This window comes from Acomys minous, assembly GCF_964271855.1.
Source record: "Acomys minous genome assembly, chromosome: 2".
NCBI classification, from domain to species: Eukaryota; Metazoa; Chordata; class Mammalia; order Rodentia; family Muridae; genus Acomys; species Acomys minous.
Genome location: NC_140484.1, coordinates 125585241 through 125597489, shown reverse-complemented (window position 1 = coordinate 125597489; position 12249 = coordinate 125585241). Strand labels below are relative to the sequence as shown.

General features: G+C 44.3%; 1 protein-coding gene and 1 long non-coding RNA gene across 4 annotated transcripts in view; one reads left to right on the top strand and one right to left on the bottom strand.

Moving 5' to 3' along the window:
• Positions 1 to 12249, bottom strand: part of RAB30 (RAB30, member RAS oncogene family) — an 88087-nt gene that overhangs the window by 11950 nt on the left and 63888 nt on the right. For all 3 annotated transcript variants that reach the window (XM_084768115.1, XM_084768114.1, XM_084768116.1), the window contains one exon: positions 1356 to 1456. In XM_084768115.1, the coding sequence (XP_084624241.1) occupies positions 1356 to 1448 (93 nt within the window). In that variant the 5' untranslated portion in view covers positions 1449 to 1456. The remainder of the gene's footprint in view (positions 1 to 1355; positions 1457 to 12249) is intronic.
• Positions 1 to 12249, top strand: part of LOC311589625 — a 57692-nt gene that overhangs the window by 27100 nt on the left and 18343 nt on the right. The gene's annotated exons all lie outside the window — the stretch shown is intronic.

The window sequence follows — 12249 nt, the reverse complement described above, 5'->3', positions numbered from 1 at the left end:
CTCCACGAGACCTTTCAGTAAAGACACACAATCAAGCAAACTGTAATAACTCACTAAAAAGCACAACCTTTCTATATGGAAAGTGAGTAGGCATGTCCTCCTTACAGAGGCAGGAAAGACTGCTGAGGTTAGGAGATGTAGCTCTCCACAGCAGCTGACTGAACTCCAGGTGCTGGCTGATTATATGCTTTCATCAGACCAGGACTTGGTGAAAACACGGCCTCTTGTCTGCGGCCACTCAGCATGTGAAAAGCCTTGACACTTCCAGCAACTGTGGGCCCTAAAGTTGTTTGTGTTGCCCAATCTGTCACTCCAGTTTTCCACAGACCCACAGACTGCAGTGAAGGGGGGGGTTGGAGTTCACCAGCCTGTCATGTGCAGTGCGGAGACCTGGCAAGGGCAGGTGCGCAGCAGGGCCAGGACGAGCACCTGGACGAGCACCTGGGTTCCAAACCTTGAGCCGATGCTCTTTCTATGACACCAGGTCATCTTAAGCCTTAAGAGAGCTCATCTCAATGTTCCCAGGGTGCCTGTCACAAAAACATGCTATTTTCATAATAATCTAGAAAAGGGCATCATTTAGATTTTTACAATGGGAAACAAAATCAACTTTAGAATGATTTTTCACTAATTTCTGTCCAAAAACAAATATGCGATCTTGACCAGTGATTCTCAAGAGGCCAACCTAGTAGGGGACCTGTACTTTCAGTTGCATTCAGGTTCTTTGCTGCCCTCAGCAAAGAGACTTAGACAAGCAGAATGCCTGGTTATAAACCAAAAGAGTTCACTTTGGATTTGGATGAGAACAGACATAGACAGGAAACTTGGGGTTTAATGTTCACTGGGTTTTTTTAAATGAATATTTATACTCTGTTTAATGCCCAGCCTCATGTGTTTAGATAATTTCCTAATCATCTGATCTATTTTTCACCCAAATCTATTTTGATAATGCACACTGAAAACAAAACCATCTGCCTCTTTTGTAAGAGGAAGCAGGAGGAGGTGAGGGAGGCCTCAGGACCATTCTACCTCAAGCAATTTAGAACACCATTGGCTATAGACTCAAGGGAGCTTTCAAAGGGTGCTTTAAGACTCTGCAACCTAGGCCAGGCATGGTGGTGCACATCTGTAATCACAGCATTCAGGGAGGCAGAAGCAGGTGGATCTCTATGAGTTCGAAGCCAGCCTCATCTAAAGCAAGTGTAGGACAGCCTGGGCTACGCAGAGAAACCCTGTCTCAAGAAACAAACAAGACAACCTAGAGGCTGGCACTGGACCCCATCACCCAGCCAGCAGATGGCCGCTAGGAAACAGGAGAGATGAACAAACCCAACCCTGGATTCAGATCCCCTTACCTGAGTGAATCGCCGGACTAGGCACGTCTTTCCCACTCCAGCGTTGCCTATTAAAACGATTTTGAACAGGAAATCATAATCTTCCATACTCATTTACACGGCTGCAAGCAAACACAGACAACGATGAGAGCCTGAGGTTCCCCAGAGGGTCAAGCGGCACCAGCTCCTTCCCCACAGAAGCAAGAGGTCTGACTCATTTGCAACTTAAGGCTCCTCTCTGGTGACGCTGCCAGCGAAAGAGGAACACAGGTGTTTGGTCACGGATGGACTTCACTCTCCCTGTCTACCTCGTGCTACGGAAAGTAAATAGTCCACAGGTCCATTCACCTGGTGCCCTTTGCTCCTCCAAGCATTCAGGTCACAGATCTTCAAGTGATAGATGTGTTTTCTTGTTGTGTGGAAAGTCAGCAGCCAGGCTGAGCAGTAGGGAGAGACAAGAGCCATCCAGAGACTGAGGCAGTTAATAGGCTGTGTGTGTATGCCGCTTGGGGTAGAAAATGATAGTCACTAGGGGACCAAAGAAAGGGGAGGAAATTGAAAAGGCCCTCCAGTCTCACACAAGTCCTGGGTTCTTGAGCATCATACCCGTGGGAGGCCATCTGTCCCATTTCTATCTATCTGCTACCAGCCACGCTGGTGCTAAGCACCCTCTGGTGGCACCTGTCTCCTGATTGCAATGAGCTGTGCTCTGTCCTCTCCTTTGCTTGGGATGTCCTCCTTCCAGATTTTTCTTCAAGATCCAAGCATCCCAAAGTCCAGTGCAAACCTCTCATTCTCTCTGAATCTTTCACTAATCTTCCTCAAATAGGTGATAAAAATAAAGTGATGACTTTTCAGAACTTTACTTGCTATACATACTGGTTTAAATGTCTGCTTTATCCTTGAAGAAAGGGCAATGTCTTTTAGCTCTCATTCCAAGCCCTAGGACAGAGTGACACTTAGTAAGTGCCTACTCTATAGACGGAAAGAATTAATTAATGGGCATATTGCTTAGGTGTAGGCATTTGCTTCTCCAGTTGTACTAAGAATATTACCATTGTGTAACTCAGAGGGTCACCAAGATTAAAAACAAAACAAAGAGTCTCCCAGAGGACTTGATACCCACCAAGCCCCATTCGAATGAAAGCCATGATAATCCGAGTGGCTCCTATACCATACTGCCACTACCTGGACACATCTGGCCCTAAGACCAACATGGAAAAAGCTTAAATAACAGCTATAAAGTAAGCTGGGCATGGTGGCACACACCTTTAATCCCAGCACTCAGGAGGCAGAGGCAGGTGGATCTCTGTGAGTTCAAGGCCAGCCTGGTCTACAGAGTTGAGTTCCAGGACAGCCAGGGCTGTTACACACCCTGTCTCAAACAAACAAAACAAAACAAACAACTCTGAAGTAAAGGAACATCTCAGGAGACTGAGGCTAAAGGAGCTTTGCCTTTGAAGCCAAACAGCTACAGAAGGAGAGTATCTCAAACAACAAATGAACAGACAAGGTCAAGAATTAATTCTACCTAAGAGCTGAGATCACTGTGTCTTAGGCAGAACAGTCAGGATACGCTCTGGAGGGAGAAGAAAAAGGCAGTGAAGCCTGGAGAGCAGGGTTCTTAGGGAAGCATCAGGCTTAATCCTACCAGCAGACCTAAATCTCAGTGACAACAGGACTGCACGTGCAGACCCCAGTGTGTGGAACCTGCCCTGTAAGGTGATTGGTGTGTAGATTTGCACACTCCTTGAAAGATGACTGGCAACCAAGTAAACACACAGGCAACTGCTCATAGGATTCTGTCTCATGTCAGTGGAACTGTGAAGGATGACCATGTGTCTGTGCGAGAATCTGAGCCCATAAACAGTGGCTCCATGGCTGTATGCCTTGCACTATAGTTGGCCCTTTAGGTATATTTCCTCATTTTCAGTAGTCCACGGAGCTAATATTGACTAGTGTAATTTGAGTAAACTGAGGGGAAACCAAGGTTGGCTCCAAATCATAACACAGCCAGACCTCAAAGGAATTCTAACTGTAAAAACCAAACAGACCAAGGTTCAAATCCTGGCAGTTGTATTTTCTCAGTCTGTGCCTTTGGGCAAATGACTGTCTTCCCCACTAACACTAGCCCACTAGCAAAATGGAATGCATAGCACTATGTTATGGGATTGTGATGGCTGACGAAATCAGAGGCCTCAGGATCCGTCCTTGTCTGGCTAAAGCAAACTCCTTAAGATCGTTCTCAATTTTCCTGCCATGTGCTTTCTGCCTCTATTGCTAGAGTCCCATGTCACCACCTCCTCACAATCCTCACGACATGCACTGCTGTCCCCCAGCTTCCAGACCACCATGGGCAGGCCTGCTTTTTCTCCTCAAACTTTTCTGCCAAGAAGAAGAGCCCCACAGCCTCCTGTCACCTCCCCCAACCCAGCTAACTTTCACTTCTGCTTTAGATCTCAGCTGAAGCATCACATCCTTTAGCATGGTTGTCTGGCCTGAGAGGGGGCCTGCCCCCCGCCCCCGCCTTCTACTTCCATAATGCCTTCTTCCTCTTACACAGTGTTCTGCGCCATAATTTACTTATGTTAATGATGTATATCTGTCTACACCTGTCCACCATCTGCCAGCATCTCAAAAGCATGTGTGCACAGTGTGTGTGGCTGAACCACGGTCCCGTGATCAACGCCATCGTCACCATCCTCTCCATCATCACCATCAGCTCACAATATTAACTACTTAACCTCACGACAGTCCTTGAGGCAGTGTTGATGTTTTTGAGTTGACAGATAAAGATATGGACGCATAAGAAAAGCTTAAGAAAAATATCATGAATTACCTCTAGATTTAGTGTGACATTCAACTGAAATTTGATACATATATTACCAGTGCTTTAAAATATTATTCCTTTATCTCCTTCATCTAGTGTTCCTGGTGACGACAGGTCCCAATATGAATTTTTAAGGAAATTTCTTCGTGAATACTTTTTTTCTCTAAAAACATTTAAGAATGTCTTCTTTATTTGATGGTCCATAGTATAGCATATTTCATGTATTCTTAATTTTAAATTTTTAACAAAATAGGTTTCCAAATCATAGGCACACAGCACTGAGCTCCTACAGTTCATAACTAGAGGAGCTGAGAGTCCAGTTCAAGCTTGGCTCAGTTGCCCAGTGGTGACTTTCAGGAGGCCCAGTGCATGAGAAGAGCTCAAGAAAGATGAGCTGGGTTGAACAATGAAGGGCGGACCCTTCACACTCGAGTCTTCACTTTTCTAGTCCCCCTCCGGTTCCAAGGTCAAAATCCTTTCTTACTATATCATACTGCCTAGAGCAGAATCAATGCTAAACTCCTGATAAATCTTAGGCAGATAGTATGCCACTTAAAAGCTTGCCATTAAAACCCAAAAGAAGGCAGCACACAGTAATCCCAGAACTTGGAAGGCAAAGGCAGGAAGGTACCACTGCAAGTTCAGGACCAACCTGATCTAACATTGTGAATTCCAGGCCAGCTAGCCAGGGCTGCAAACAGAGAGTCTGTCTCAAAACTGAAAAATTAAAAAGGGAAAAGAAGCCTCAGCACTGAGCACAAGATAGCAGGGAGGCCTGGAGCTGTGCACACCAGGCATCATCATACGCATAAGTCATAACTGGAAACACGGGCTGGGCTAAATCTGTTGCCTGTGCATAGATGGTTTGACGAACTTATTTCTAATTTTTGCCAGATATCAAAGAAACAAAGCAAGAAATATTGTGTGTTTGTGTGTTTGTGGGGGGGGGGTGCGCGTGTAAATACAGAGACCTAAAAATCTACGCTCCTGAAGAAAGATTATCAATGCCCAAATTATATCCTTATGTTATGAAGGAAAGAGAGGCCCAATCACATCAATCTTGGCTCATATGATTACCACCAAACTACAAAACAAAGGCTAAGATACACTTTCTATAAGAAATTAGCTTTACAAGCTGGCCGTAGTGGCACACACCTGTAATCCTAGCACTCAGGAGGCAGAGGCAGGCAGATCGCTGTGAGTTTGAGGCCAGCCTGGTCTACAGAGTGAGTCCAGGACATCCAAGCCTACAAAGAGAAACCCTGTCTCAAAAAACCAAACCAAAACAAAGAAATTTACTTTATGCCTTTAATCCCAGCACTCAGGAGGCAGAGGCAGGTGGATCTTTGTGAATTTGAGGTCAGCCTGGTCTACAAAGTGAGTCCAGGACAGCCAGGGCTACATAGAGAAACCAAAAACCAGGGGGGTGGGGGTGGGAAGGCGGGAATTAACTTTAGTGTTTTGTTAAATGTTTTTATTTTGTGTACTTAGACTTAAATCCCAAGTCTCATACATGTTAATTATATGTTCTACCACTAAGCTACATTCCAACTCTGAACATTTTGTTAAATGAACCTCTTGAGGCAAATAGGTTTGGTCTCTGTACAATTGCAAGCTTTGTGTGGTTAAGACAGGATTGTGCACTCCAGGTTACAGGCTCGGGTGACTCTCCCATTTCTAAAAGAAAACTCACTATCTCCCTGGGGAAATCCTTTTTTTTTTTCTTCCATAATATAAACAGCCAAGGCATTGCCAATCACTGTGATGAGACAGTAAAGGGATACCTCAGAAGCAGGTTGCCCCAGCCCAAGAGTGACAATAACAATCATACCCTGTCTACGGAACAAGCAGGTTGCAAGATATGCCACTGACCAAGCATATTATAGCAATTTTCCATTCTGCTAACAAAATGAGTAATAGCTGTCGCTTGCGGCTTACTGCAGACTGGGCCTTCTCCATGTATTTACTCACAGGATCCACACAACAATATTCTGATGTAGGTACTCTTATCACCTAAGAGCCATTTGACTCAAAACAGAATACTGCTGCCTCCACTCTTGTGATTGACAGTGTCTATATACCTGTCTGAAGTTCAGGTGAATGGTCCCCATGCCTGTTGAACACAGTGGTCTAGAAAGCCCTTGCTGCTAAAGCATCAATCCTGCACTCTGGGGTCTGCACGCTGACTCCAGACCATACGCTGCTGTTCACTATAGCGCCCTCTCCCAGCACGCGCTCCCCGGGAGCTAGACTTGGAACCCCTCAAATACCACTTCCATAGCTCATTTGTCATATAACAAAGTCCACATTCACCCATATAACTAAGTACCAGGCACACAAGGATGGGGAATTCTAAACAAATGGATGTGAGTGTGAGATTCAAAAAGGAAAAGAAAATAGATAAGTAAAAAAAAAAAAAGAGGAAGGAACTGTTTAAAGATACAGGATACTAAATTGAGTATGGTTTTAAAAGTTTAAAAGAAGATCCTCCTGAGTAATAGATTTCGCAGCATAAACTATGTTTTCAAAACTATCCTTTAAAACCCTATGCTCACCATTGCCTGTCCATGTATTTCCCCCTTTCTCTTTAGGGTTCAGTAAAACAGATAGTCTCAAAAGCCATGCTCCTTCCTCTATAATCGAAACCCTAGAGCTGTCCCCAGATATTTTGAGAGGACTTGTCTTTGCTCAAAAACTGTGTTCCTAGGGCCCATGGTAGATGACACCTGTAAGGTCACACCTGGAGTGCTGAGGCAGGACGCACACCAAAAGTTCAAGGCCACCCTAGGCTAAATAGTGAGACTTTGTCTCAAAAGAACTAGAAGTGGGAGGAAGGAATGGAGATAAAAAGGAAGGAAGGAGAGATGGAGGAAGACAGAGAAGGAAGGAGGAAGAGGAAGGTAAGAATGTGAATCATATCTATAACCAAGCACTTTGAGGGCTAAGGAAGAAAGTTGTCAAGAGCCATCCTGGGCTACATAGTTTAGGGCTAACCTGAGCTAGAGAGTGAGCTTCTCAAGAAGGAAAGGGAGAGATGGAGGGAAGGAAGAAGGGAGGGAGAAAAGGAAAGGAAAGAAAACTGTGTCTCAGGTCTTTTTCCCTTCCCAGGGCCTCAGCTCAGTCTATATAAATGCAGGAGACTGGTGAATAAGCACCAACCTCTATTCCCCAAAAGCATGTCTCATGAAATTGAGATGACACTCAAGTCCCTATCATTGAGTTGCAGAATAATAAATAAAATATGGGAAAGTATCCCTGTACATGCTTTTGTGTTAACTCTTCTGTAAGTGCAGACAATGCAGACAGAAAGGGAAGGGAGAATGCCTTAACCTTTCTTCTGGATGCAATTAGTTAACATTTTATATGCATTTTCTAATATTTTAATTTGTTTCATTGTCAAATTGTGGACTAAGAAAGCAACAGTATCACAACATTATAGAAAGGTCTTTGGAGCCAGGCATGGTGGCCTTTAATCCCAGCAAAGGCAGAGGCAGGAGGATCAATGTGAGTTCCAGGCCAGCCTGGTCTACAAAGTGAGGCCAGGGAAGCCAAGGCTACACAGAGAAACCCTGTCTTGAAAAACAAAAACAAACAAACAAACAAAAGAAAGGTCTTTGTTGCTTTTGTTACTTTCAATTTGAACTGATGGGCTGCAGATGGAAATGGCCACCAGAGACACCCAACACTCCCCCAGTACCGTGAATGCTCAGGGTGAGAGACAGTGTGTAAGGTGGCCTCCCAGTGACACCTCTGAGAAACTGTCAGTGCTGTAACTCAACCCAGAAGCATTAGATATCCTAAAAACTGACATAATTTAAAAATAAAAAACAGTAAACAATCAACATTGTTTAAACCTAGACTTACATCACATAAGCTGGGAACCCTTTCTTCACATAAGCCTTTTCATATCCCCTGACACTGGGGTGCCACAGAACATAAGGGTGGTCAATGCTGTTTTATAGGATTTGAAATCAAAACTGCCAGATATAAGTCTGAGCCAGAGATGGTTTGGAGAGATGGCTTGTAGGTTAAAAGCACTGGCTGCTCTTCCAGAGGTCCTGAGTTCAATTCCCAGCAACCACATGGTAGCTCACAACCATCTATAATGGGCAGGCACACGTGCAGGCACACATGCAGGCACACATGCAGGCACACATGCAGGCACACGTGCAGGCAGAACATTGTATACATAATACATCTTTTTTAAAAAATACAGCAGCAAGCCAGGATAGCACTTAAATTTCAATTTCAGATTTTAATAAATATGTTTCACTATTTTCACACACATAATTTAATGTGTGCCTTCCAACAAATATTGTATGAGACACATGCATAAACTTCTGTATGCAGTGATGGGATGGGAGCCCAAGGCCCTGCACATCCCAAGCTGCTTCTGCATAGCAATAATATTTTGACTATAAGTGTGGCCCAAATGTTATGAAAGACATTACACTAAAAACAATATTTCTCTAAGACTCAAAAGAGACTAAGTATCCTTTATTTTACTACCCAGGAAAGTGGGAGTGGTCAGGGTATCCTAGAAACAACCCTGTAGGTACAACACTCCAGGAGCTGTGTAGGAGACAGAGGGCACGGACAGGGCACGATAAACAAGAGATCGCTGGCAGATCCAAAAGTACTGAACACCAGAACAAAGGGCAACGAGTAGAATTTCAAGATGGTATTATTACGCCGGAATTCTCGAGACTCAGGGTGAGATTCTGGGAGAGATCAAACTGGCAGCCTGGCCCTGCAGGTGAGGCCCCATCTCCCTGATGGTCCCTGAGCAGTGAGGATGTTGGGGGAACCGCAGCCCACCAGTGTGTCTGCTGAAGGGCTCTGCTTCACAGGTCCGTGACCCTGCTACCCTTAGGGACAAGGGCTGTGCCTCACCAACCTCCTCTTCTTTGCTTAACCTGATACTATGTTCAATGAGTATACATTAAGCTGAAGGCTTTTGATCCATCTTACACTCTAACAAGATTCTGTCCCAGGGAGCTCATTATTGCTTAATTACAAGGATGCAATTACTCACCATTACTATAATCAAGGCTGCAATCTCGCTTGCCTTACATTGGATGCTAATTTCGTATTATTGCAAGTTAATTATTCTCCTTAGTCATAGATGTCAGCCACCCACCTGTGCTGGGGTTCCCACTCCTCTCGCATCAGGACAGACAGTCCAACATTTTGTTATGTAGCTCTACAGGTTACAACACATCTTAACACGTGATCTAATAGGGACCTCTGTCAACTTCATGATCTAGACTGGATCATCCATCAGGTAAGGAAAGCAGGGGTTAGATAACAGAGTGACTCACCCTAAGTCTCGCCGGTGAGTCACAAAGCAACTACTTCAGCGCTGTGGAACTTGTTTTGCCAAAACCTGGATGTTTTATCCAGTTTCTGGGTATTTAGACCATGGTCTTAACACTGTTTCAGGAGTAAGGCTAGATTTTTTTCCAAATAGAATCTTATTTAATCTTCTCAACTGCCCATTGTTATTTTTCCACAATATACAGATATGGAAACTGAGGCTCCAAGAGGTTAATTTGATAAAAAAAAAAATCATAGAGTTGAGAGATGGCTCAGTGATTAAGATTGCTTCCTACTCTTCCAGAGGTGGATTCTCAGAAGCTACCTTCTGGGATGACAGGGCCAAGGGGTGGCTGGACTCAGAACACACAATCTCCTTTATCTCTAGCTCCAAGCAATCCAGTGCCACTTCTGGCCTCTGAAGGCACCTGCACACACCTGACAGATCTTCTCACGCGCACACACACACACATGCACGCGCATATGCACACAGATGCACACACGCGCACACACACTTTTTTAAATCTTAAAATCATACAGCTAATGAGTAAAAGGGTACACTCAACCCAGGCCTTAGCTGTGTGTGGTGGTGTACTCTGGTCCCAGCACTCTAGAGACCAAGCTGGCCTACAAAGGGAGTTCTAAGCCAACCAGGACTACACAACCATAGCATCTATCAAAACAGACAAATAAACCCTAAATATTTCTGGAAATAAATGAAATTCATAGTCTGTCTCATTCTTCAAATAAATTCCCGACGAACTCAAGGTTTCAATCTAAAAAACCTGAAAAACATTTTATATCTACATAAGACAGTGGGAAGGACTCAGCCACTCAAAACCAAAGTTGTAAAAACAAAAATTAACAAAAGTGAGCAAGCGTGGCCACTGCTCTCCCCGAAGAGCCAAGTTTGATTCCTAACATTTTTGTCAAGTGGCTCATATCCAAGTGGAGGTAATGCCACCTCCAGGGATCCATTGCCTTCTTCTGGTGCCCTTGGGTACCTGCACATTCAACTGCATACTCACAACACACAACACTCATAATACAGATACATACACAAATAGAAATAAAATAAATCTATTTTTAAAAGAAGTACGCTTGTTTAAATGCCTGTATGTCAAAATAAATGGAAAAAAAATGACTAAAACATCCTGAACCGTATAATTATGTCACTAAATGTAGTGTTAGAGATCTGCCACATCTGCGTACTTATATCCATAAACAAAGGCACATGGTGCTTTGCCTGCATGTATGCCTGTAAGTCAGATGCCCTGGAACTGGAGTTACAGACAGTTGTGGGCTGCCATGTGGGTTCTGGGTATTGAACTCTAGAAGAGCAGCCACTGAGCCATCTCTCCAGCCCCTTCAGCTTGCTTCAACAGAGTCATCTGTGAGGTACCCCATGAGCTAGAAAAGGCAGCTCCGGAGGTCGGGTGGGATATTATTTTTCCTTCTTACAGCTCAGTCACATGAAGGGATGAAGCAGGGAAGATGAAGAAAGAGCGAGGTGCCTATGTTTGTGGTGTGTATGAATGTGGCATGAATTTGTACATATTCTCTTGCCTGTGTTTGCATGTGTGGAGGTTAGAAGGGGGTATGAGCATGAGCAACCAATTTATTCCTTTGAGGCAGAGTCTCTCAGCATACTGGAAGCTATTCTGGTGGCCAGTACGCTCTAGAGATACTCCTGTCTCTCCCTGTGGCAGTGCTGGGATTCCAGGCACATGTGGCAAGTCTGGCTTTTTACACGTGGTGGTATATGAACGCAGGTCCTTAGTCTTGCGCAAGAAGCATTTTTCAAGACAGGGTTTCTCTATGTCACCTTGGCTGTTCTCTGGAACTAACTCTGCAGACCAGGCTAGCTACACTCTGCCATGGCGTCTTCATGAGGAAGCAGGAGGAGCAAGTCATTTCTCTCCATCTTCGAGAGGCAGTACTGGAAACCAAGTGACTGGCCTCAGGCCATCGTGATATTACAATGGCAGGAGACGAAAAAGGTCTCCAAACATAAAACCCTACCAGGCAAGGCCAGGGGCCACCATGAGGGCTGGCTGGATCCACACATGGATCTGCAGCAGGACAAGGAGATTCTAAAGCAGATCTCAGAATATGGGGCCCGGGCTATAGGTTGGGAGACAGAGAGAGCCCTTACCTAGCACACACCAAAGAAATCCTGGGCTTGAGACCCAATACCACGGAAAACCTGGCAGAGTGGTAGGCACCCCTGTAGCCCCAGGACAGGGGTTCTTCTGAAGACAGAAGAACTAGAAATTCAAAAGCAACTTCTCATACTCAATTGCAAATTTGAGGCCAGAACAGATTAAGTCTTTAAAAAACAAAACAAAACAAAACAAAAATCCAGTGGTGGTGGTGCATGCCTTTAATCCCAGCATTCAAGAGGCAGAGGCAGGCAAATGGATCTCTTATGAGTTTGAGGCCAGCCTGGTCTACAGAACAGTTCCAGGATGCCAGGGCTACACAAAGAAACCCTGTCTCTGAAAGAAAAGAAGAAGAAAAAAATATAAACCTAATAAAAAGAAAAGAAAGCAGGCCTAAGATCGCCACAACACATGTTTTTTTAATCAACACAAACTACCCCCTTCTTCACATACTGTATAAAAGTATGCTCTTAATTCTTAGAAATAGGAAATAGATTTGAAATGAAACATATTCGAAAGATTTTATTTAATCCGCAAAATGGCATTTGATTATCACTGAAACAAGCAAACCACTGGCTTTCTCGGTGCTCCTTGGCCGGCACTGTAA